The following is a 26,351-nucleotide window of genomic DNA, read 5'->3' on the forward strand; positions in this document are numbered from 1 at the left end:
AACCAACTTCAGATTTATCCGTCGTATTATTTTTTTTTTTTTTCAATGTTGTATGCTCTTTTTGTTAGAAAAATACCTTTTTTATGGCAAAATTCAACTACGATTGCTGGGGTGACTATCCGATTCAGAATTGATTCTCGATTCAACACAATTGGCGCAATGTAGTATTTGATATAGTATTTAAAATTAGACTTCCTTTAGAAAACAGGTTACAGTTTAGAATTGTTTCTTTTTAATTTTCCTGAGGGAACTGTCCTAAAGGAATCAATCAATTACTATCTATCTTCTGGTTGCAAGGAAATGGCCTAAAAATCTCGTCAATAAAAACACATTTTAAAAAAATGTAATCGTATTTTGAAAATTATGATGTAGCTGAGATAGGCGCCAGCGCCCCCCGCGACCCCGAAAGGGAATAAGCGGTAGAAAATGGATGGATGGATGATGGATGAATAAGAATCACAAGTTGGATGTGCATCTATTTTTTGTGCACCCCTTATATTATCACCCCAAATTAAAAGTGAAATATTTGAGGTGAAGTTATCAGACACCAAAATAGGTCAATGATCCATAACATTGATTTTGTTTTATTATTATTTTTTGAGCAATGACACACTAAAAGGTCTTGGGGAACCAAAAAAGGGCTAACTTATAAAAGTGTTAAAAATAAGTCATACATCATTTAATTTTTTTAATTCAATGTTTAATTTAATAGCCTACTGAAATGAGATTTTCTTATTTAAACGGGGATAGCAGGTCCATTCTATGTGTCATACTTGATCATTTCGCGATATTGCCATATTTTTGCTGAAAGGATTTAGTAGAGAACATCCACGATAAAGTTCGCAACTTTTGGTCGCTAATAAAAAAGCTTTGCCCGTACCGGAAGTAGCAGACGATGTGCGCGTGACGTCACGGGTTGTAGGGCTCCTCACATCCTCACATTGTGTACAATCATAGCCACCAGTAGCGAGAGCGATTTGGACCGAGAAAGCGACGATTTCCCCATTAATTTGAGCGAGGATGAAAGATTCGTGGATGAGAATAGTGAGAGTGAAGGACTAAAAGAAGAAAAAAAAAAAGACAAGGCAGTGGGAGCGATTCAGATGTTATTAGACACATTTACTAGGATAATTCTGGAAAATCCCATATCTGCTTATTGTGTTACAAGTGTTGTAGTGAGATTATACTGTCGTACCTGAAAGTCGGAGGGGTGTGGCCACGGGTGTGGTGACCGCCAGTGTCTCTGAGGGAGGCGAAGCGAAAGCAGCCGGTCTTTTTTTTGCCCCCTCTCCACGGTGGAAGCATTCCACGTTCGGGGGCGGCCGGTCGGAGGAGGCAAGACAGTCGGCAGCTGCCTCTTTGACAGGTGCACGAGGAACGACGCAAGCTCCGCTCATGTCTACGGTAAGAGCCGATTTATTACCATAATTTTCTCACCGAAACCTGCCGCTTGACCACTCTGTCCCATAGTAAACCTTCACCTTTGGGAATGTAAACAAGGAAACACCGGCTGTGTTTGTGTTGCTAAATGCAGCTGCAATACACCGCTTCCCACCTACATCTTTCTTCTTTGACTTCTCCATTATTAATTGAACAAATTGCAAAAGATTCAGCAACACAGATGCCCAGAATACTGTGTGATTATGCGATTAAAGCACAATACTTATAGCTTGGATCGGGTTGGAAAAAAATGTCCGCTACTACCCGAGACGTCGCGCGCACGCGCCATCATTCTGCGATGTTTTCAACAGGATACCTCGCAGGAAATTAAAAATTGCAATTTAGTAAACTAAACCGGCTGTATTGGCATGTGTTGCAATGTTAATATTTCATCATTGATATATAAACTATCAGACTGCGTGGTTGGTAGTAGTGGGTTTCAGTAGGCCTTTAAGTTGAACTTTTAAATTATACATTTGTATTATTATGTTTTATGCCCTTTTTGTCAAAGAAAACCTTTGTTTTTTTATGGCAAAAAATATGAAATATTTTCCCCAAAAATATGTCAGAGGAGATTATTTGAATTCATTATAGGCCAATAATTCTTAACCATTATTATTTTTTGAGCAATGACAGCTTGTGTTATTAGTCAGTACTGCAACTTTTTCTCTTTGCATTTCACCTGTTTACTATTTTATTCCGTTTTTTATGATTTTTTGTTTTGTTTTATTTTGTAATTGTATTTTAGCATTTTAGCACGATATCCATTGCTTTCGGTCCCCTGGGGGTGGGGGGTTGGCCACATATGCGGTCCTCTCCAAGGTTTGTCATAGTCAACATTGTCACTGTCACCGACGTCCCACTGGGGTGAGTTTTCGTTGCCCTTAACGTGGGCTCAACTGAGGATGTCGTTGTGGTTTGTGCAGCCCTTTGAGACACTAGTGATTTAGGGCTATATAAATAAACATTGATTGATTGATTGATTGATTGATAGCATGTGCTGCAGGCCGTTAAAATATTAGCTGCGAGCCGCAAATAGCCTCCGGGCCACATTTTGGACACCTTCGTCCTAGAAGATGAGCAGGCTTCATCAGTTCATGTTCAGAGACTAGATAGGACGGCTCCAGTCTGTCCTAGCTGTCCAAGACAATCTGAACAGTCCAGTTGCGACCGATGGGAAGCCCTAAGGACACAAAGACCTGATGGAAGGATGTCACAGGCAGACCACACGCTCCACTGAGCAGTTGTTCTAGCAAAAGTCAACATTGCTTGTTTTTTTTTTCACCTTAAATGCCACGCGAAAAGAAGAGGAATGAAAGTGAAAGGAAAGTTTTTCTGAAGTCACGCTTACCCTCACTCACACAATGCATGCCAGGTTCTGCTGGTCCACTAAGTTGCAGAACATCGACTGGCTGTTTTTTTCCTGAAAGGATTATTTTTTACTAAGCCTTCATGTGATTTGGATTTGAGCTCAGCTCCACTGAGAGCCCATTCTGAGGAGGACATTTCCAACTATTATCACTTAAAGGGGAACTGCACTTTTTTTTGGAATGTTGCCTATCATTCACAATCCTTATGTAAGACAAGAACACATATGTTTTTCTTTTTTTGAATGAATTCTAGTTAGTAAAATATGGCAAGTACGAGGTGGCTAACCATGCACCAAATGGGAGTGCACTATTCCGTACTCTTGAAAAAAATAGGTCTAAAACCGCCAACAATACTTAATTTACATGCTGTGATCTGGATATTGAGCAAGTATAAGCAATATTTATATTAACTAACGCAGAGGAGCCACTTTTTTAGCGGCAACTAGCTTGTGCAGCTACAGCATTGACATACCGCGCTGGTGCTGCATTCCCTCTGAGTTGGTGAAAGTTAATTCTAGATCATAAATCATGCCTCTCACCTGAATAGTAGAAAGTTGTGACCATAAACCGAGAAGTTGGTCATCTTTCACATCCAACTTATACCCATGGCGAGAAAAGACTCAAAAAGACGCTAGCTTGCACCCATTATTATTAATTCTTCATCTAAACGGAAAGATACAAACATTCCTTTAGTCAACATCCCCGTGAGAGCCAACATTATACAGTAAGTGACTAGGGTTATGTTTGTAGTTTAGTGTTTTATGAAATCTGTATCTGTTTATCACACAGCTTTTAAAACTTGTAGATCATCCTCTCTATATTCTGGGCATCATTTTTCCCAAAGTAGTCTTTGTAGATTGAGGTCTGCCATGATTTGTAGTGTTGTTGTTGATGAAGGAACAATCAAAAGTTGTAATGCGTCAGTGAAATCAATATGTGGCTGTATGCTTAAAATGAGTAAAGTGTTTAAATATTACATGTTATTATGAATGTGCCTGTTACTACATTACATATATACTTAGTGTATATAAAACGCTTATGTAGGGTTTTTTTTTGTGTGTTGTATAGGCAAAATAGAGTGACTCCTATATTACTTCTATTGTTAGCTGACTTTTGCTAGCATTTATTACGATTTAGAATGTATTAAAAAGAACATGTGTTCTTGCCTTACATAAGGATTGTGAATGACAGACAACATTCCAAAAAAATACAGTTCCTCTTTGAAGTGCTCAGAAAGCTGACACAAGAGGATGATACAGCTGTCACAGACTGAATAAATCCATGGGGTCTATGTCTGAGTCGGGGTCTAGATCGCCTGCTCCCTCTGGACTTCACCTCCAGCAAGGCAGCGATCTGGCTCGGAGGCCAGCGCCGCTTCCCGCAACACCACCATGTGGTCTTCGGCCGCGTGCAGCGACTGGTCAATCCAGTCCAGACTGCCGGACATGTGGCAGGCATTGCGGGTCACCAGAACCAGGTGGCTGACGGACAGCAGCAGAGCTGTGGCCCTGGGTCGGGAAGGATGAAGTACAATCAGGGACAAAATACTCTAGAGGGTGTGAACCATGTGAATAGCATATTTTGTGTTTTTGCCATAAAATGTAAATTTTTTTTTACAAAAAGGACATAAAACACACACGTGCATATATGGGTATGTAAATGTGTATGTGTATATATGTATATGAATGATTTTGTGTATATATATATATATATACACACACAAAATACATTAATGTATATTGTGTGTATGTATATATATATATATATATGCATATATATATATATATACACACACACACAAATACATATAATTGTACTTTGTATATATGTATATATATACATATATATTTGTATAAGTATATATATACATATATATATATATATATATATATATATATATATATATATATATATATTTGTATAAGTATATATATATATATATATACACACAAATACATATATATTTGTGTGTAAATACATATATATGGACGGCGTGGCGCAGTGGTAGAGTGGCCGTGCGCAACCCGAGGGTCCCTGGTTCAAATCCCACCTAGTACCAGCCTCGTCACGTCCGTTGTGTCCTGAGCAAGACACTTCACCCTTGCTCCTGATGGGTGCTGGTTGGCGCCTTGCATGGCAGCTCCCTCCATCAGTGTGTGAATGTGTGTGTGAACGGGTAAATGTGGAAGTTGTGTCAAAGCGCTTTGAGTACCTTGAAGGTAGAAAAGCGCTATACAAGTACAACCCATTTATTTATTTATATATATATATACACACACAAATATATATATATATATATACATATATATCATATACTGTATATCAGTGGTCCCCAAGCAGAATAATTTTTAATTATTATTATTTTTTTAATTTAAAATGTTTTGTTTTTTTTATTAAATCAACATAAAAAACACAAGATATTCTAACAATTAGTGGCACCAACCCAAAAACCTCCGCGTTGAATCGAAAAAAAATCGACAAAAACATGCACCTGGGGATATGTTGATTGGCAACACTAAATTGGCCCTAGTGTGTGAATGTGAGTGTAATTGTTGTCTGTCTATCTGTGTTGGCCCTGCGATGTGGTGGCGACTTGTCCAGGGTGTACCCCGCCTACCGCCCGATTGTAGCTGAGATAGGCGCCAGCGCCCCCCGCAACCCCAAAAGGGAATAAGTGGTAGAAATGGATGGATGGATATCAAACGAACCAAAAATATGACTTTTTATCTTTGTGAAAATATTGGACACAGTGTGTTGTCAAGCTTATGAGATGCGATGCAAGTGTAAGCCACTGTGACACTATTGTTCTTTTTTTATAAATGTCTAATGATAATGTCAATGAAGGATTTTTAATCACTGCTATGCTGAAATTATAACTAATATTGATACTGTTGTTGATACTATTCATTTTTGTTTCACTACTTTTGGTTTGTTCTGTGTCGTGTTTGTGTCTCCTCTCAATTGCTGTTTATTGCAGTTCTGAGTGTTGCTGGGTCAGGTTTGGTTTTGGAATTGGATGGCATTGTTATGGTATTGCTGTGTAGTGGTTTGTTGGATTGATAAAAAAAAAAAAATCCATCCATCCATCATCCTCCGCCTATCCGAGGTCGGGTCGCGGGGGCAGCAGCCTAAGCAGGGAAGCCCAGACTTCCCTCTCTCCAGCCACTTCGTCTAGCTCTTCCCGGGGGATCCAGAGGCGTTCCCAGGCCACCCGGGAGACATAGTCTTCCCAACGTGTCCTGGGTCTTCCCCGTGGCCTCCTACCAGCTGGACGTGCCCTAAACACATCCCTAGGGAGGCGTTCGGGTGGCATCCTGACCAGATGCCCGAGCCACCTCATCTGGCTCCTCTCGATGTGGAGGAGCAGCGGCTTTACTTTGAGTTCCTCCCGGATGGCAGAGCTTCTCACCCTATCTCTAAGGGAGACCCCCGCCACCCGGCGGAGGGAACTCATTTCGGCCGCTTGTACCCGTGATCTTATCCTTTCGGTCATGACCCAGAGCTCATGACCATAGGTGAGGATGGGAACGTAGATCGACCGGTAAATTGAGAGCTTTGCCTTCCGGCTCAGCTCCTTCTTCACCACAACGGATCGATACAACGTCCGCATTACTGAAGACGCCGCACCGATCCGCCTGTCGAGCTCACGATCCACTCTTCCCCCACTCGTGAACAAGACTCCTAGGTACTTGAACTCCTCCACTTGGGGCAGGGTCTCCTCCCCAACCCGGAGAAAAAAAATAAAAAATCGATTAAAAAAAAAAAGAGAATCGATTCTGAATCGCATAACGTATTCGATTCGTATTCGAATCAATTTTTTCCCCACACCCCTACCAAAGACTATAAAAAATGGGATCCATTACCTCCCAGCTTGGCACTCAGTATCAAGGATTGGAATTGAGGGTTAAATCACCAAAAAGTATTCCAGGGCGCGGCCACCGCTACTGCCCACTGCTCCCCTCACCTCCCAGGGGGTGATCAAGGGTGATGGGTCAAATACAGAGGGTAATTTCGCCACACCTAGTGTGCGTGTGACAATCATTGATACTTTAACTTTACGTCCACTTACATCGTGTTAGCCTTTTTTAGACAGCAAACGTGTAAAGATTGACTCACTAGCGCCTCTGTGGGTTGCAGCCAGGTACTGCACTCCACTTGCTTTAAAGCACAGTTAATTTATCAAGCAAATCTACACAATTTATACAGTTTTTAAAGGATGTCTGCACACCTTGCATCCAGGAGGATGGGGTCCAGAGGCGGGTACATTGAACGCACCACGTCGTCCACCCTGTTCAAGTGCAAGGACGTCAGCGATGGGCTTATTCAGAAGAGCTGATATCGTTTACCTGGGACTGATGCGTTTGGCCACCGTGATGATGTCGCTTAGGCTGGCCGGGGCTTTCACTTTCGCCCCTGAGCCCATCGTCAAGGCGACCAGCTTCTCCGTCAAAGTGTGGCAGATCTGCGGTGACAAAATCCGTGTTTAGTCAGTACGGATCGGTCAGGCAAGACAAACTCGTGAGCGGCAGTACCTTCAGGATGGAGATGCAGTGAGACACCAAACCCCTGTAGGGAAGGACACACATTTAAGCGAGCGGTCAGATTGTTTTCACGACGTTGCGGAAAGACAAAACGGGCGGAACGAACGTACGAGGCGTCCTCGATCCAGTCCTCGTTCTCCAAGATGGCCTCGATGTGAGGATTGGTGATGACCACGTCGTCCAGCTCCAGCTCGGAGAGCTCGCTTTGGGTCTCCATGGCGCCGATCAGGTCCACGGTGGGCCTATTTGTAAATGCAGTGAATCATCCAATGAACCCTATAGTCGCCAGGAATGTGGTCTTGTAAAACAAATGAGATGGCGGGAGCGGCAATTGTATGGAGGGTCAAATGGGACAAAATTAAATATATAAATAATTACATAAAAGTCCGTTCATCCGTCCATTTCCTACCGCTTATTCCTTTTGGGGTTGCAGGGGGCGCTGGTGCATATCGCAACTACAATCGGGCGGAAGGCGGTGTACACCCTGGACAAGTCGCCACTTCATTAGAGATTAGATGGATTAGATAGTACTTTATTTATTCCGTCAGGAGAGTTCCTTCAGGAAAATTAAAATTTTCAGCACAATCCCATTCAAGTTTAGACAAACATTACAGGGGGACAGAACAGGATCGCTGACGGGTCTGCCGGCTTCCAGCGCCCCTTACAAAAAAGATGAGATACAGGTAAACAAGGAGGGGGGGGGGAAGAAAAAAAAAATAGAAGATTAAAACAGAATTTAAAAAAAATCGGTCATCACAGATAGACAACATTCACATTCACACACTAGGGCCAATATATAAGTGTCATGAATAGATTTGGTGTAAAAGTACATTTAATTTAAATATTTAATCATGTGTTCATTTAACTAGTGCATAATTTCATTAAATGATTCTCTTTTTTTCTTTTAAGATTTAAAAAAATCATTTCATGAACATCCACTTGTCTGAGGAACTCAGACCAGATCTGGTCTAGATTTTGGTCTGAAAGTGCGGAAATAACTCTGACAACGTCAATAAATTCATCAGCAGGTCCTGGTTAGTTGATGCCTTATCCCTCACTTAAAGGGGCTGTTTGCAACTTCCTCACAGTTATATTTTTCAAAGCAAAAAAAATATACCAAGAACACCACCGACTAGCTTACGTTAGTATTAGTGCAGGGGCGGGACTCTCGCTACTATGATGGATCCACTTTGGACTGGACTCTCACGGTTGTGTTGGATCCACTATGGGTTGAACTTTCACGGTATCATGTTAGAACCACTCGACATCCATTGCTTTCGGTCCCCAGGGGTGGTTACCCGCATATGCGGTCCTCTCCAAGGTTTCTCATAGTCATCATTGTCACTGTCACCGACGTCCCACTGGGTGTGAGTTTTTCTTGCTCTTAAGCGGGCTCTACCGAGGATGTCGTTGTGGTTTGTGCAACCCTTTGAGACACTAGTGAATTAGGGCTTTATAAATAAGCATTAATTGATTGATTGATTTTCGATCGGGGGCCACATTTAGACAAATCTACTCCTAAGTGATCCCGTACTTGTAAAATCACGGCATGATAACTTAAAAATAAAGACAAATTCAGATTGTTTTCTTTGTTTAAAAACAGAACAAGTACATTTTGAAAATGTACTAGTAATAGTAATAATAGTATTCTACCTGGCCCTGCGATGAGGTGGCGACTTGTCCAGGGTGTACCCTGCCTTCCGCCCGATTGTAGCTGAGATAGGCACCCGCGCCCTCAAAGGGAATAAGCGGTAGAAAATGGATGGATGGATGGTATTCTACCTTTGTATCTGTTATTTAAACTTTCTGAATATATGATGTGATAATGTTTATCAGTCAACTCATTGGTGTTGATTTTCAATCGAGCAAGATAAAAAAATATCAAAATGAAAATACAGGATGTTATTTAGGTAGTTTGCTCATTTTCCTGGACTGGTGCACTAACATGTGGTTGATTTGTTTTACTTATATAGCATCATCTGCAAAGATACAAAGCATTGCTATTGTGACATCTAGTGGACACATTTAGAACAACAGTTTCTTTTATTAAAAAATGTTGGCTCATTTTTATACTCGGCAAACTCCCCCCACAGGCCAGGTACGTTTGGCACCCTTTCATTAGCGGTTTAACAGAACACATTTGTTTGCCAACTGTCTATATTTTTCACAATTACTAATTTTATGTAATAAACGTTTTTTGCCGGCTCAAATAAAATGATGTGTGTTATCGGCGGTCACTCACCCGGTCTTGTCAACACTTACTAGCATACTTGCCAACCCTCCCGATTTTCCCGGGAGACTCCCGAAAATCTCCCGGGGCAACCATTCTCCCGATTTCCTCCCGGGCGTACCTTTAGCCTCATCTATAACCTGTCGTGACGTCCTCTTTTCCTCCATACAAACATGTTACCGACCCGGTAATATTATATATACAGCTTTAACACACACATGGGTGAATACAAGCATACTTGGTCAACAGCTATACAGGTTATACTGAGGGTGGCCGTATAAACAACTTTAACACTATGCGCCACACTGTGAACCCACACCAAACAAGAATGGCAAACACATTTCGGGAGAACATCCGCACCGTAACACAACGTAAACACAACAGAACAAATACCCAGAATCCCTTGCAGCACTAACTCTTCCGGGACGCTACAATATACACCCCCGCTACCACCAAACCCCGCCCTCCCCTCAACCCCGCCCACCTCAAGCCCTCGCCCCCCAAATCTCCCGAATTCGGAGGTCTCAAGGTTGGCAAGTATGCGTACGAGCAGAGAGCGCGAGAGAAGCAATGAACAATTTGCAGTCACGTTGTTGTTTTGATAAAATATACATTCAATGACCGCTAACGCAAGCTATCCAAATTGCTAATATTAGTTAACAACACCAAAAGCTAAAGCGCTTGTATGTGTTACTCATGTACGTCATTTCGTACGGCACGCCATTAGAGGGCGGGATAATGCTGTGTAAAATACATTGGAAAGTTGGCGTAAAATGTTGCAAACAGCCCCTTTAAAATACACTACAGACCTGATCCGTCTGAAAGAGATGATACAGTATTATCTGCTCACAGATGCCACCTGCTGGTTGTTTGAGTACACCGCGGCTAGTCCTGCAGAGTCCCACTCTTTAATGCGTCGGTCACATGCAGGATTCTCACAGGAATGAGGAAAAAAAATACACCCTGCCCTACTTTAACACGCCTTAAAGTCAGCAGGTCTTGCTTCCACATATTCCACAGGATCTAAAATATCTACCAGCAACTCCCTAAAATGTAAGAGTACATCATTGATCGGGGTGGCTGTTAGCCCCGCCCACTGACTTTGATGGCTGGGTTTGACAGATAAAACAAATTCATAAAGCGCTGACCCACAGGTTCATCCATCCATCCATTTTCTACTGCTTATTCTCCTTTGTGGTCGCAAGGGGCGCTAGTGCCTCTATCAGCTACAATTGAGCAGAAGGCACGGTACACCCTGGACAAGTCGCCACCTCATCGTAGACCCACAGGTTCATGAAATGATTAAATAACTGAATCACACATCACTACCAGAACCCAGACATGGCCCCAGACTATTGGGGGACGGGGCTTATGGAACGCCCTTCCTGACCACTTAAGGGTGCCACAGACGGTGGATGATTTTAAAAAAGGAGATGGCGACTTGTCCAGGGTGTACGCCGCCTTCCGCCCGATTGTTGTTGAGATAGGCACCAGCGCCCTCCGCGACCCCAAAGGGAATAAGCGACCATAAACACACCATAATATAAAACATATATATTATGGTGTTCTTGGGATACAACTCAGTATTCTTCTTCCTCCAAACACGACGAGTTGAGTTTATATCCAAAAATTCTATTTTGGTTTCATCTGACCACATGACATTTTCCCAATCCTCTGCTGTATCATCCATGTATCCATTTTGGTATAAACTCAACTCGTCGTGTTTGGTGGAAGAAGAATACCGAGTTGCATCCCAAGAACACCATACCTACTGTGAAGCATGGGGGTGGAAACATCATGCTTTGGAGCTGTTTTTCTGCTAAGGGGACAGGACGATTGATCCGTGTTAAGGAAAGAATGAATGGGGCCATGTATCGTGAGATTTTGAGCCAAAACATCCTTCCATCAGTGAGAGCTTTGAATGGTTGACCAAATACTTATTTTCCACCATAATTTACAAATAAATTCTTTAAAATTCCTACAATGTGAATTCCTGGATTTTTTTTTTCACATTCTGTCTCTCACAGCTGAAGTGTACCTATGATGAAAATTACAGACCTCTGTCATCATTTTAAGTGGGAGAACTTGCACAATCGGTGGCTGACTAAATACTTTTTTGCCCCCAGTGTATACAACAACTCCCAATTACCATGCACAATATGACAGTATAAACGGGAATCGAAACCGAAAGTTAACTTGCTTAGCGTGCGCACAGGCTGGTACCTCAAGGTAGCATTGAAAATAACAAATGTGCCAAAGAGAGTACATAGATAAGAAAACAGGGTTAGTTCATGAAGGCCAACTCTAAGGTGTTCTAGTCCGCCTAAAGGTGGAACAAGCTCCTCCCACAGCGTTCTTGTTATGACTATGATCATGCAGTGTTTGACTAACTTGGAGTCAAAGTGGTGCAGCAGCAGGTGGTGCGGGCGGCAGTAGCGGTGTCGACACACCATCACCAGGGCCACCAAGGACGCCAGGAAAATGGTGGCCAGCACCCCGATGGCCACGATCACCACCGTCTCCATGGCGACCGGGCGGCCGGAGTCCAAGGGGGTAAAAGCTGCCTGATGGTCCGAGCGCGGTTAAGTACGGGCACTCATCTGTAGGGGGAGGTTGATTAGAAGAGTCACTGTAGTTCTACTTTAGCTCTGATGGCTTTATTAAAGGAAGTCAGAAACACGCCCACTTCCACCATCTTTGACATGTTGCACTCTTCTTTTCAGTGTTTTTGAGATGTCCGAAAGCAGAAACATTGAGTTTCTAATTCCACTGTTGATGGTGCAACTCACTACTCTGCTAAGGAATGTTGTAATTCTTTAATCTGATTATTTGTGGGTGAAGTGGTCAAAGGGCTTTCTTTCTCCCGCTCTCACCATCAAGGAATACATCCAGAAAGACTTATGTAAGCATTTAAGGTCACTCAAAATAGCGGGATTGTAAAACTTATATGTAAATTTTAATATAAACCAAGGGTGTCCAAAATTTTTTCTACGGAGGGCCAAATTGAAAAAAAATATTTTTAATTTTTAAAACCAATACAATATATAGTTGTTTTCATCTTTTAGGGCAGTGTTTTTCAACCACTGTGCCGCGGCACACTAACATGCCGTGAGATACGACCTGGTGTGACGTGGGAGATGATCTAATTTCACCTATTTAGGGATAAAAATGTTTTTTGCAAACCAGTAATTGCAGTTTGCAAATGATGTGTTGTTGAGTGTCGGTGTTGTCTACAATAACCGTGTAATACTCTCCCATATCAGTAGGAGGCAGCCAGTAGCTAATTGCTTTCTAAAAGTTGGAAACAGCAGGAGGCAGAGTGAAGGTAAAAAAGGTATTTAATGCTTAAACAAAAAAATAAACAAAATGTGAGTGCCCACAAGAAAATGCATTGAAGCTTAGGGAAGGTTATGCGGAACAAAACTAAAACTGAACTACAAAGTAAACAAAACCAGAATGCTGGACGACAGCAAAGACTTACTGTGGAGCAAAGACGGCGTCCACAAAGTACATCCGAACATGACAATCAACAATGTCCCCACAAAGAAGGATAATCCATCCATTTTCTACCGGTTATTCTCTTCGGGGTCACGGGGGACGCTGGAGCTTATCTCTGCTACAATCGGGCGGAAGGCGGCGTACACCCTAGACAAGTCGCCACCTCATCACAGGGTAAAAACAACTGAAATATTCTTGATTGCTAAAACAAAATAGATGCGGGAAATATCGCTCAAAGGAAGACATGAAACTGCTACAGGAAAATGCCCAAAAAATAGGAGTGCAAGACAAGAACTAAAAGACTACACACAGGAAAACAGCAAAAAAGTCCAAATAAGTTAGGGTGTGATGTGACAGGTGGTGACAGTACACCTACTTTGAGACAAGAGCTATAGTCATGCATGCTTGGTTATGCTTTAAAGTCATATCCAACAATTGCGACAACGACTTTTTACTGTCAACTAAGTTTCGTTTTTTAGTGATGTCTGCTGGTGGTGTGCCGCCACATTTTTTCAACGCAAAAAATGTGCCTTGGCTCAAAAAAGGTTGAAAAACACTGCTTTAGGGCTCCCCTCATGTTTGGACCTGGAGACTCAGTCATAAAAAAAAATATTACAAATAGGTCATATATTATCATTTTTTATTATTCAATATTAAATCTGTAGAATCAACGTTTATTTTATGGTTTATGCACTTTTTGTCAAAGAAAAAAATGTTTTTTTTTTATGGCAAAAACACAAATTATGCAATATTTTCACCAAAACACATTTCAAAGTAGAATATTTTATGTTATTGATTATTACTGTATATTATTTTTTTGGAGCAATGACCGTTACAAAAATGTATCCTACGAAGATTATTGAGGGAAAACGGCCCCACTAATAAGTGTTTAAAAAAAATAAGTCATATATATATATATATATATATATATATATATATATATATATATATATATATATATATTTTACTTTCAACATTTAAGTCATTAATTTTAGATCCATCCATTGATTATAAGTTGTTTTGTTTATTTTTTTGTTTTATGCCACATTTTGTAAAATATTTTGTTTTGTATGTCAAACACACAAAATAATGATTTAATATTCTCCCCCCAATTTTATTTGTATTTTTTTTTTATGGATTATATGATGGAAAGTATTTGGAGGCTTAACTATGTCATTATTCAAAACAACATTGATTTGACTCAAATGACAGTTTAAAAAAAAATCCCACTAATATACTGAGGGACCCTCTCATAGAAATGTTAAAAATAAGTCATGCATTTTTTTTTTTACTTTCAACGCTAAAGTTTCTAGATTAATTTTAGATCCATCCATTAAATTAAATTTTTTTTAAATACATTGTTTTGTCTATTTTATGCCATTTTTGTCAATGAAAACTTTGTTTTTTTTATATGAAAAACACAAAACATGCAGTATTTCATAGTGGAATATTTTTCATGTGAATTAATTGAGGCCTTAGAAAAGTTTATTTTTCATAACAACATTGATTTTGATTCATTGTTACTTTTTTTAAATTATTATTATATATTTTTTTTAGCAGAGGCAATTGTAAGAATAAAACAGCCTGCATGGCAGCTTTGTCGGATTAAAGTCGAAATTGCAGATTTTTCACGTTACATTTCACCTGTTTTTTCTTTTATCCCACTTTTTTTCTTTCTTTCTTTTCACAGTATTTTTAGAATGTGGGCTGTTAAAAAAAATTGCTGCAGGCTGCAAATGGCCTCCGGGCCACATTTTGGACACTTTTGAAATAAACACACCATATATATATTTCTTAATCAAAATTTGTAATCGAAATGACAAGATTATTGGCCCTCACATGCTGTTTGTACAGTATTACTGCTACATAATATGTTAAAAAACCTTTGTCTGCAGCACAGTCACGTAATTGCTGTTTCCTTTCAACCACTTTTGCATACTAAAATAAAGCACTTCAGAATGAATTGTTGTACTTTTTGGCTCAAAATGTGTGTGGTGCAACGTGTCTATGTTTTTCTAATATTTTTTGCAATATCAATCTCATGAAGCGATACTGCAGTACCACTACTTTAAAGTGCTTTCCTTTACAAATAATAAAACATTGGTACAAACTAAAGTGCAGTGTGCTCTGAAAAAAAGACTGGTTGAACAATTTAATCAAATAACTTAAAAAAAAACACACATTAAAGTGATAAAACCAGAAATATGACTTACCTTAACATTTTCTTGCATTTTGCAGGATTCTTTCTCCTCGCAAAAACCCTAATAAAAAAGTCGCTCCTCCTCCTCCAACAGCAGGATGAGGGGTGGAGACGGCGCCGACATCTCCAAACAAAGTAGAACTTGCAGGCGCCTCAAGGTTCAGCCAATGATGGCAAAACTTGTAAGAAACTTGAAACTTTGCCCATGAGGCGTGTGGCGACTTTGAACGCTAGGGGGCGCACCGACACCACGTAACTGCCTTCATTACCTACCCCTAAACTCTGCAAAATGTAAATACAGAACGTGACTAATGTCAGCGCGTATCTGTAATGTATGAACACTTGCACAATAACTGATGTATATTCGTAACGTTCTGATTAAATTTCGATCACATTTAAGTAAATAATTCGGGAGTAATGATATATTGACCACATTTAGCCTTTGCTTTAGTTCCGGTGTCTTCCACTTCCGCGACATGATGACGTCACACGCCGCCTGAAAGTTATTAGGCGGAAGCTCAACTAAAAAGTAAGCTAATATATAATTTCACAATCGTCGAGCATCATTTCGACGAGCCCAACAGCACACAAAAGGCTACTTTTCAAACACTTTACTGTAGGTTACTTGCCAATAATAAAAAGAAGAAAAAAAAGAAGACTTTACTTCAGGACGACGTGCAAGAAAGGACGAGGATCTGACTGTCAAAATGGCGGCCATTTCGTCACTAGTTTGGAAGGTGATATCAAATGCTTGAATTGATTGATTGAAACTTATATTAGTAGATTGCACAATACAGTAGCTATTCCGTATAATTGACCACTAAATGATAACACCTGAATACGTTTTTCAACTTGTTTGAAGGACTACTGAAACCCACTACTACCCACTAGTTCAGGGGTCGGGAACCTTTTTGGCTGAGAGAGCCATGAAAGCCAAATATTTCAAAATGTATTTCTGTGAGAGCCACATAACATATTTTAACACTGAATACAACTAAATGCGTGCATTTTTAAGACCAACATTTTGAGAGTATGATAAGTATTTAATTGTTTTTAACAACATTGTTATTCTAAAGTTAACCAATAATAAATATAATACTTCTTACCAATAATGCGACATCTTGGACAAGTGCGATAGAAAACGGATGGTTGGATTAAAATGCATGAGAATGTTTTGTAATTTGAACGTTATTTTAAATACTGTGATTACCAGTGGATTTATTAATTACTTATCGTGTTAAGCAATGTCAGCTAAGATTTATCTGAGAGCCAGATGCAGTCATCAAAAGAGCCACATCTGGCTCTAGAGCCATAGGTTCCCTACCCCTGCACTAGTTTATACATCAATGATGAAATATTAACATTGCAACACATGCCAATACGGCCGGTTTAGTTTACTAAATTACAATTTCAAATTTCCCGCGGAGTTTCCTGTTGAAAACGTCGCGGAATGATGACGCATATGATAACGCGTGCTTGTGACGTCGACATACTAGCTCAGCACCACTTATGGCTAAAAGTCGTCTCTTTTCATCGCGCAATTACACAGTAATTTGGACATCTGTGTTACTGAATCTTTTGCAATTCGTTCAATTAATAATGGAGATGTCAAATAAGAATGCTGTTGGTGGAAAGTGGTGGATTGCAGCTGCCTTTAGCAACCGAAACACAGCCGGTGTTTCTTTGTTTGTTGTGAAGCTTTAACACAGAGCACTCAAGCGAACATGTTTCTCTACGTCAACCAGCAAGTTTTTGGATGGGAAAATTGTGATATTAAGTCGGCTCTTACCGGCGACCTCATCCTGCAGCTCAAAAAGGCAGCTGTGATCTTGGCTCCTCGGCTTCTCTCAGAGACACTGGCGTTCACCGCAGCCATCCGACATTCAGGTATGACTTTATAATCTCACTAAAATACTTTTAACACAATAAGCAGATTGGGGATTTTCCAGAATTATCCTAGTAAATGTGTCTAATTACATCTGAAACGCTCCCACCGCCGCCGCCTGGAGCCGTTGCCTTTTCTTTTTTTCTTTTCTTTTTTTAGTGCTTCACTCTAACTTTCCTCATCGACAAATCTTTTAAATCGCTCAAATTAATGTGGAAATTGTTGCTTTCTCGGTCCGAATTGCTCTTACTGCTGGTGGCTCACATTATAAACAATGTGAAGATGTGAGCAACGCCTACATACCGCAGACGTCACGCGCACATAGCCTGCAACTTCCGGTACAGGCAAGGCTTTTTTATTAGCGACCAAAAGTTGCGAAATTTATCGTCGATGTTCTCTACTAAATCCTTTCAGCAAAAATATGGCAATATCGCAAAATTATCAAGTATGACACATAGAATGGACCTGCTATCCCCGTTTAAATAAGAAAATGTAATTTCAGTAGGCCTTTAAGTCGAGGTAATCAGCATAATACAGTCATCACACAAGTTAATCATCAGAGTATATAATTTGAATTACATTATTTACAATCGGGGGAGTGGTATATGGAGGGGAGTTAGGTTTGGTTGATATCAGCACTTCAGTCATCAACAATTGCATCATCTGAGAAATGGACATTGAAACAGTGTAGGTCTGACTTGGTAGGATATGTACAGCAGGTAGTGGACATAGAGAGATCAGAAAGCATAAGAAGACGTATATACATTTGATTATTTACAGTCCGGGGAGGTGGGATGTGGTGGGGTAGGGTGTTAGTCAAGGGTTGAAGTTGCCTAAAGGTCTTCTTGTAGTGCGGTTTTAAAGGAGGATCTAGATGCACTTTCTTTCACAACTGTTGGGAGTGCATTCCACATTGATGTGGCATAGAAGGAGAATGAGTTAAGACCTTTGTTAGATCGGAATCTGGGTTTAACGTGGTTTGTGTAGCTCCCCCTGGTGTTGTGGTTATGGAGGTAGTTTGACATGTACTCCGGTATCAGGGAGGTGTAGCGAAATTTATAAACTAGGCTCAGTGCAAGTTGTTTTACTCTGTCCTCCACCCTGAGCCAGCCCACTTTGGTGAAGTGTGTATGAGTGAGGTGTGATCTGGGGTGGAGGTCTAGAAGTAACCGGACTAGCTTGTTCTGGGATGTTTGGAGTTTAGATTTGAGGGTTTTGGAGGTGCTGGGGTACTAGGCGTTGCATGCGTAACCAAAAAAAGGGTTAAATGAGAGTTCCCGCTAGGATCTTCATGGTGCTTTTGTTGACCAGAGACAAGATTCTGTAGAGAAATCTCGTTCGTTGGTTGACCTTTTTGATTACCTTGGTTGCCATTTTATCACTGGAAAGATTAGCCTCTAGAATGGAAGTAGGTGATAGCATCTTTCCTGGTGATAACAATGTCACCCAATTTAATAGTGAAGTCACTGACTTTCCTAAGTTTATATGGGACCCAAATAGGATGGATTCCGTTTTACCTAAGTGTATGGATAGCTTCTTGTCAGCGAGCCAGGTGCAAATTCTACAGAGTTTGGCACTGAGAATTCTTTCCACCTGTCACTTGTCCTTGCCGGATACCAGCAGGGCCGAGTCATCCGCAAACAGGAAAAATTCACAGTCGCATGCTGATGACATGTCATTTACGTATATTAGGAACAGTAGAAGCGCTAATATACTGCCTTGGGGGACTCCACAGCTTACTGGGAGTGGGGGGGCACGGTGCCGTTCACCTCTACCACCTGTTTCCTCCCCTCCAAGTAAGATTTCATCCAGCTCGATGAGGTTTTATCAAATCCTATTGCTCTGAGCTTATCCAACAGTATAGCGTGGTTAGCGGTGTCAAAGGCCTTCTGAAGGTCCAGCATGACCATGCCGCAGTATTTGCCCGCGTCCACCTCATGTTTGATGTGGTCGGTCAGATAGAGAAGGCATGTGTCAGTGGAGTGGTTGGTTCTGAAGCCGGATTGGAATTTGTTTGATTTGAAATTCTAACTCACCTTTGCGTCACTTCAGCGCCTCCCGAATTTAACACGTTTAATCAGCTGTTAATGTGTTTTTATCATATGTTTGTCACGGCTGAAAAGATAAGGTTGGGATAAATTACCGAAATGTAAACCGCAGGGATGCAGTGAAGTTTTGATTAATTCGTCTCTGGTAGAGCGTATGATAGCTCCTATGATTGCAAACAGCTTGTCCAAATTAAAGTGTGCTGGAGCCTTTTCTAGCTGACTTTGGGATGGCCACCAGTTTAACTTCACAGAACACATACAAATAAAGAATCATTCATCTTAATTGACAATTTTGGCCAGGGATATCCAAAGTTTGGCTTGGGGGCCATTTGCAGCCTGCGGTACAATGTAAAAATACTATTACAAAAAACAACATTAAAAGGTGCAATAAAAGTGGAATGTAACGTGAAAAAACTTGCAATGTCAACTCTAAAAACACAAAGCTGCCGTGCAGGCTGTTTTTTTTCCTCTTTAAAGCACATATTAATGAACCAAAATCAATGTTGTTATGAATTATTCACCTGTTCAAAACTTCAATTACCTCACATAAAATATTCCACTTGAATTATTTTTTGGGGAAAATATTGCATGGTTTGTGTGTTTGCCGTATAAAAAAACTTTTTTTTTTTTTTTTTTGACAAAAGGCATAAAACAAAAAATGTATAAAATAAATAAAAACTTATAGTCGGTGGATGGATTTGAAGTTTTTTTCTTTGACAAAATGTAATCTGAACTTTATATTGACATATAGACTGAAAGCACAGGTGTCAAATGTACGAAAGTCAAGACCGGGTCAGGCCTGTGAACAGGTTTAACCGGCCCGCGGAATTAATCCATCCATCCATTTTCTACCACTTGTCCCTTACGGAGTCGGGGGGGGTGCTGGAGGAGTTTGCTAAGCATAAAAATTGACCCGGAATTTTTGAATGAAGGAAACAGCTGTTCTAAATGTGTCCACTGGATGTAGAAATAGCAATTGTGTTAGCGATGCTGTATATGTACAAAATAAACCATATTATGTTAGTACATCAGTCGAGGAAAATGATCAAACTGCAGTAATAACCTAGTGTAATTTGATTTTGATATGTTTTTATCTTGATAGATTGAAAATTATAGCCAATGAGTTGACAGATGAACATTATAACAATTTATTCAGAAAGTATAAATAACGACAAATAAAGATACTATTAACCGCAACATGTAAGTGTAAATAAAAACCCAACAACATTATAATTTGTACTTTTTCAGAATGTGCTTGTTGTATTTTTAAATAAAACATTCTGAAGTTATCTTTTTCTACGTTATCGTGCTGTTATTTCACTACTCTGGCCCACTTGGGAGTTGATTTTTCTCCATGTGGCTCCCTATCTAAAGTTAGTTTGACAACTTTGATCTACACATTTAAGTGTTAATTAAAAAACAAAAATTGTGTGTGTGTGCGCGTGCGTTATGGATGTCACGGTATGAGCATTTCTTATCACGGTTATCACAATCGCGGTAATTTTAGATGTGCTCCAAATTTTCAAGAACTACTTCTACTGAAATCCTTTAACCAAATTATATTTAAAAGAAAAAAAATCACATTCAAAGTGTATATCTGTACCTCAAGTAGAAAGCTGAATGTGCATATATAAGCAACACAGGCATTATAAACAAATTAATATGGCAGAAACAAAATAATACTATAAATAAATAATAATGTGAACATTTTGAAAGATGGCACCTTATGGACATAAGATGTAACTGCACTTTTTGTCAATATAGATAAACTTTGTGTTCATATATGAGGTCTAGTCTTACACATAGGAATGCAGAATTATGGGCAAATTAATAATTTAGGATTCTTTCAATAATATTCAATCAATATTGAAATCACACTTATATATATATATATATATATATATATATATATATCAATATATGTATATATATTGATATTGCGACGCCATCATGCAATTTGTAATATTTAATAAAAACGCTCGGGATGAACGTTATCTATATATTTAAAGACCATTTGTGTTGTTTTGTACATTAATAGTATCAGCGTGTCAGGTTTTTTTGATTACATGATGCCTTTATCTCTTTTTTTACATTTTCAGAGAAAGGTATTTTTAAGTTGTGTACATGTACTAATGTGTGTACATGTACATGCTGTATCTGGACAGATCCATTGAGAGTTTGAGCAGAAATATATCATAGGTATTAATTATACATCATAGAACATTACAAAATGCTATGTCACATGAATGGTTATTAAATAATCACTTTGTGGAATGTAAAAACACAAGCAATGTAAGAAAAAACATGGTGTTTACTTTTATATCAATATAAAACACAAAGCAGTGTAGCTAATGAAAATAAAGTCAAACAAGTTTTGTTCTTCAACAACAACCATGTAATTCAGTCTAACAGTTTGGCCAAAAAAAATAAACAGGAGTGATACCTCCCATTAAATACACAATCTTTGTGCCTCGCCAACAACTCAGCCTGCCTTCAATTCGATGAGATGACAAAACATTTATTATTGTCGTTAATGGAACACTAACAACGTTAGCAGTTAAAGGACGAGTGAACATCCCAGTCAATCAATCAATCAATCAATCAATGTTTACTTATAAAGCCCTAAATCACTAGTGTCTCAAAGGGCTGCACAAACCACAGTCAACAAACTAAAGACATTATAAACAAGTTGTGGCAATGTTCCCAACACATTACCTGCTGCATGGTAACTCTCAGTCCAAGCAGATGACGGAAGGATGGTAGTTGCACGTTCAAAATGAATCCTCAACATCAAATATTTTTTTTCCTCCAACAACATTTCGCTCTTAATCACACACCGAGACTCCACGGAAGTAGAAGCGATTGAAGTGAAACGAAGCGAACAGCTTCGTCTACTCAGAGGGAATATTTTCAAAGCAAAGTCTGTGTAGTCGCCGCCATAACTACTCAAGTTGTGCATGCGCAGGCATTGCGGCACTTCAGTGTAACAGAAAGTATCAATCAATCAATCAATGTTCATTTATATAGCCCTAAATCACTAGTGTCTCAAAGGGCTGCACAAACCACAACACAAACCACTACGACATCCTCGGTAGGCCCACATAAGGCAAGGAAAACTCACACCCAATAAGCAGTGTTGTCTATAATGCATTAGTAAATGACGTTTTTTCAGTAATTTAAAATTGTAACGGCATTACTAACCGGCTGGAATTTTATTGCGGTTTATCATTATACCGTGTACCGTTAAATCCCTAGTAAATATATGTACATTTATTACAATATATACATATTTTTAACATTTTTTGACTGAAACCCCTTCTGGGTCCCTGGGACCAAACTTGTAGGAAGCCCGAAAGGAAAAAAATATATGTATTGTATTGGTTTTGAAAATGATATAAAAATATCAAAATGGCTCCCGCATGCTTTAATTTTTCAGTATGCGGCCCTCAGTTTAGACACCCTTGATTTAGACTGTCCAGTTAACCTCTTAACTGTGAGGATCTTTCGACTGTGAGACAGATGTGGTAACCATTTTCCACGTCGCTGACGCTGCAATAAACATAAAACATCATAATGCAAATCAATATGAGACTAATTATGTGATTATTTTCCCATGTTTGCAGGAGGTGTCCAAAGATGTCGTCAGATCGGACAGAAAGCATCACTTTGAAGGTTCCGTCCTTCCCCTTTTTTCCCCCCTCAACCTCTGTTTAACTGTTTCTCCATTACGGTTATGTGCCAGTCCCCTAGTTAACGACCCAAACCCACTGAGTTTTGCCATGCTGCCAGCAGAGATAATTCCACACACTGTCAGCGGGGAGGCGGCACACAGTCTGGTTAGCGTGCCGTCAGTACAGGTCTTTGTGCTGCGCTCTCATGCTTAACTCGCATTGTGGACCAAAGTATGTGTGTCAGGTCGAGTATAACATTCCCATAGTTTGCTGTTATTGGTCATCTCCCGCCTGCTCGGCTCATAACCATCACTTCATGTGGAGGGTTTCCGAGCAGCGCGAACAAAACACTGAGCAAGTGAACGGCTCATCCAACATAATCAGTGGCTTTCTCTCCAGAGAGGCCATCAAGATGTAATTGAACTAATTGCCAATAGGAGTCCTGCAGATGTGGCTGTCGGTCTAGAGCAGGGTTGTTTAAACTCATTTTAGATCTTTTGTAGTCAGTAAAAAGCATACACTCAAACAAATAGTTGATTTAACGCATGTGACTTTGAAATTGATTTAGAATATGTATTTACTATTGTTGCGTTGGACCAGGCGTTCCTCTGCTGGGAATTTAAACTGCCGGTCTCTCCCAAGTTCTTTTATGACACATAAGCTAATTCTCAATGAATCCCAGACAATGAGTAGCTTATCTTGATATTTTATTACCAAAGCTTTGGGAGACCAATCTAGATACAACCTTTCAATCGCATTGCCAAAATTGATCTCAACATCTTACGGAAGAGCTGTCTTTTTCACTACGTTGCTCGCCCCCACCCTCCAGAACGACTACACATGCCTATTGTTCCTCCTCAGCTGGGCACAGGATGAGAGAAGTAGTTTTTCTACTCTTTACATTCCTAAAACTCCAAGGTTAACAACCAGTCTACTTGCAGACAAACAGAAAGAGAACAAATGGAAAAACACCAGCCGCCCTCAAACACCACCACGAACACAAAGAAGCAACTCCTGCATATATAAATAAATATATATATATAGCTCCGTCACTATATATAATATACTATACTAATATTACCTCTATTTATTACTATTGCAGATTTTGGTGCTTGTTTCCTCATTATTTTTGTTCACTTTTTGACATTTTGGGTTGTAAATAAATAATTGTAAACTGTTTACAACTGCGTGCCTTGCCATCCTTGGTTTGAAAGTCTGGTTTGCAAAGGTTACATTACCTTCACCCGAGGCTGGGTGTGACATATGGTGGCTGTGGTGGGATGGCAAGCCGCAGAGTTTACAACGAACCTGGCAGAGGGCAGGCCAGGACTGGTTTGAGATCCCAAGGGTCGGAGGTGGCAATGACAGAGGAGACTGATGAGATGGCTGGTTGAGGGGCCACGGCGATGAGGGTGGACTGGCTGAAATAGTTTTCACTTCACAGGTGTGCTTGAAGCTCATCGACACAATGCCAAGAGTGTGCAGAGCAGTAATCAGAGCAAAGGGTGGCTATTTTTAAGAAACCAGAATATAAAACAAGTTGAGTTATCTTGCCTTTTTTCGTTAATTACATAACTCCACATGTGTTCATTCATAGTTTTGATGCCTTCAGCGACAATCTACAATGTAAATAGTCATGAAAGTAAAAACGCATTGAATGAGGAGAAGTTGTGTCCAAACTTTTGGCCTGTACTGCATATATATATATATATATATATATATATATATATATATATATATATATATATATATATATATATATATATATATATATTAGGGATGTAATGATAAACAGTATAATGATAAACCAAAGTAAAATTCCAAACGGTTAGTAATACCGTTTGCATTTTTAATTACCGAAAAACAGTAATTAATATAAATGCATTTTAAGCAACACTGTTTACTTACTGGGAACGGAGTCGCAGGAGCTCATGTGCACTAGTGCCGTTTGGCTTTAGAAAACATGGCGGCAACTACACAGATCTTTCGATGGAGATTTTCCCTTCGAATGATTGGAGCCGATCGCTTCGTTTGACTTCATTTCACTAATTTTGCATATCCCCCACACACCACTATGCACAAGATACACTCTGCAGTTGAATAAAGCCCCCTGACTGGTGTTAGAGGAAACATTATGTTTTAAACACCTAATTGTCTGTAAAGAGAGGCTTTAACTTGTGAGCCATGCTTCCAAGCGAGAATGGATGCATGTTTTAGCTGCAAGCTAGGGCAACACAGTGGTGCGAATGGGGTGCACTTGGATTACTACTGTGGGTTTGTAGGCGTAGCATAGGATGGAGACAAAAACATGTCCTTGAAAATCAACCACTCCAGCAGGCTAGTAGCCAAATATTTCTGCAGCAGCATCTTTATTCCCGCTCATCCCGGTCTTTTTGGCAGGGAAAGACACAAAGCACGTTTCTTCTTTTGTTGTGCTTGTTGGAGATTACAGTGTATCGACACTTGCTTGTGCGAGTGTTTTGACCAATAAGATAATCTTCTTTGATCTCTCTGCCATTAAACATGTTTGCATCTCTCTTTATAGTATTTACACATGTGGTCCGCTTAATGCATTCTGTGTTTGCTCAGTTCTTCAATGCATACAAACTCTGTTGGTGTCTTTAATAGAGCGTGTTTAGTGATTCTGGAGACTATTGAAATGGCCGCTTAAGCCAGTAGAAAATAGATATTTATCTCAGTTTGTTAGAGATTGATAACAATGATAGTGATGCAAGTTAAAAATAAGCACTGTGATGTCTACTCGGCAACGTACAAGCAGCAATAATTGTATTATATCTTGTCAAGGGACAATATTACAGAAAGTAGACTTGGATATACTTTAGAGTAAAGCTTGTATAGCAGTATTGATTTACTAAAAAAAAAAGGAGTCAACACATAGACCAGGGGTGCCCACACTTTTTTTCAGCAGGAAAGCTATACTATGTATGTATATATATATATATATATATATATATATATATATATATATATATATATATATATATATATATATATATATATTTATATACATGTATGTATGTATCGTTCGGTTGGTAGAGTGGCCGTGTCCTTGGGCAAGACACTTTACTCAACTGCTCCCAGTGCCACCCACACTGGTTTAAATGTAACTTAGATACGGGGTTTCACTATGTAAATGTACTTAGAGTCACTCGAGAAAAAGGGCTATATAAATATAATTCACTTCACTGTCAGGGACTCGCATGGTTGCGGTAGTTGTGACCCCAACATGCAGGAGATAATAGGATGACCTGCAGGTAAGAGTCTTTTATTTCTTACAAAAAGCTCAAGGAGGTGCAGCAGGGAAGTGCGCAAAAGCATAAACAGTCTACAAGAAACAAGACAGTATGTGACATTGAACACAAAAACAATCCTTGAGCCCTGACTGGAGGGCAAGGCAGGCATGAATAATCAGCCTGATTGGCAACGGCAACTAGGTGTGCCAGGCTG

The 26,351-nt window shown here is 39.8% G+C and overlaps 1 protein-coding gene and 1 long non-coding RNA gene across 2 annotated transcripts in view; one reads left to right on the forward strand and one right to left on the reverse strand.

Annotated features, from left to right (window-relative positions):
- Positions 1-444: 444 nt before the first annotated feature.
- Positions 445-15,511, reverse strand: tmem98 (transmembrane protein 98). Its single transcript, XM_061905474.1, has 7 exons — positions 15,293-15,511; positions 11,973-12,181; positions 7,462-7,593; positions 7,343-7,376; positions 7,157-7,272; positions 7,039-7,098; positions 445-4,318 (listed from the first exon to the last, which is right to left on the reverse strand). Exons 2-7 carry the CDS (start codon positions 12,104-12,106, stop codon positions 4,117-4,119), a joined length of 678 nt encoding a protein of 225 aa, XP_061761458.1. The 5' UTR covers positions 12,107-12,181; positions 15,293-15,511; the 3' UTR covers positions 445-4,116.
- Positions 15,512-15,762: 251 nt separating this feature from the next.
- Positions 15,763-26,351, forward strand: part of LOC133555654 (uncharacterized) — an 83,668-nt gene continuing 73,079 nt past the window's right edge. The window contains exons 1-2 of the long non-coding RNA XR_009807353.1: positions 15,763-16,016; positions 22,836-22,884. This is a non-coding gene — a long non-coding RNA (uncharacterized LOC133555654). The remainder of the gene's footprint in view (positions 16,017-22,835; positions 22,885-26,351) is intronic.

Source organism: Nerophis ophidion, linkage group LG07 (assembly GCF_033978795.1).
Source record: "Nerophis ophidion isolate RoL-2023_Sa linkage group LG07, RoL_Noph_v1.0, whole genome shotgun sequence".
Classification (NCBI taxonomy): domain Eukaryota; kingdom Metazoa; phylum Chordata; class Actinopteri; order Syngnathiformes; family Syngnathidae; genus Nerophis; species Nerophis ophidion.

Coding starts and splice junctions, on each gene's coding strand:
- tmem98 (XM_061905474.1), bottom strand. CDS start 12,106: ATGGAGACGGTGGTGATCGTGGCCATCGGGGTGCTGGCCACCATTTTC. Junction 7,594..11,972: donor CTGCACCACTTTGACTCCAA/GTTAGTCAAACA, acceptor ATTTACAAATAG/GCCCACCGTGGACCTGATCG. Junction 7,377..7,461: donor GACTGGATCGAGGACGCCTC/GTACGTTCGTTC, acceptor CCTTCCCTACAG/GGGTTTGGTGTCTCACTGCA.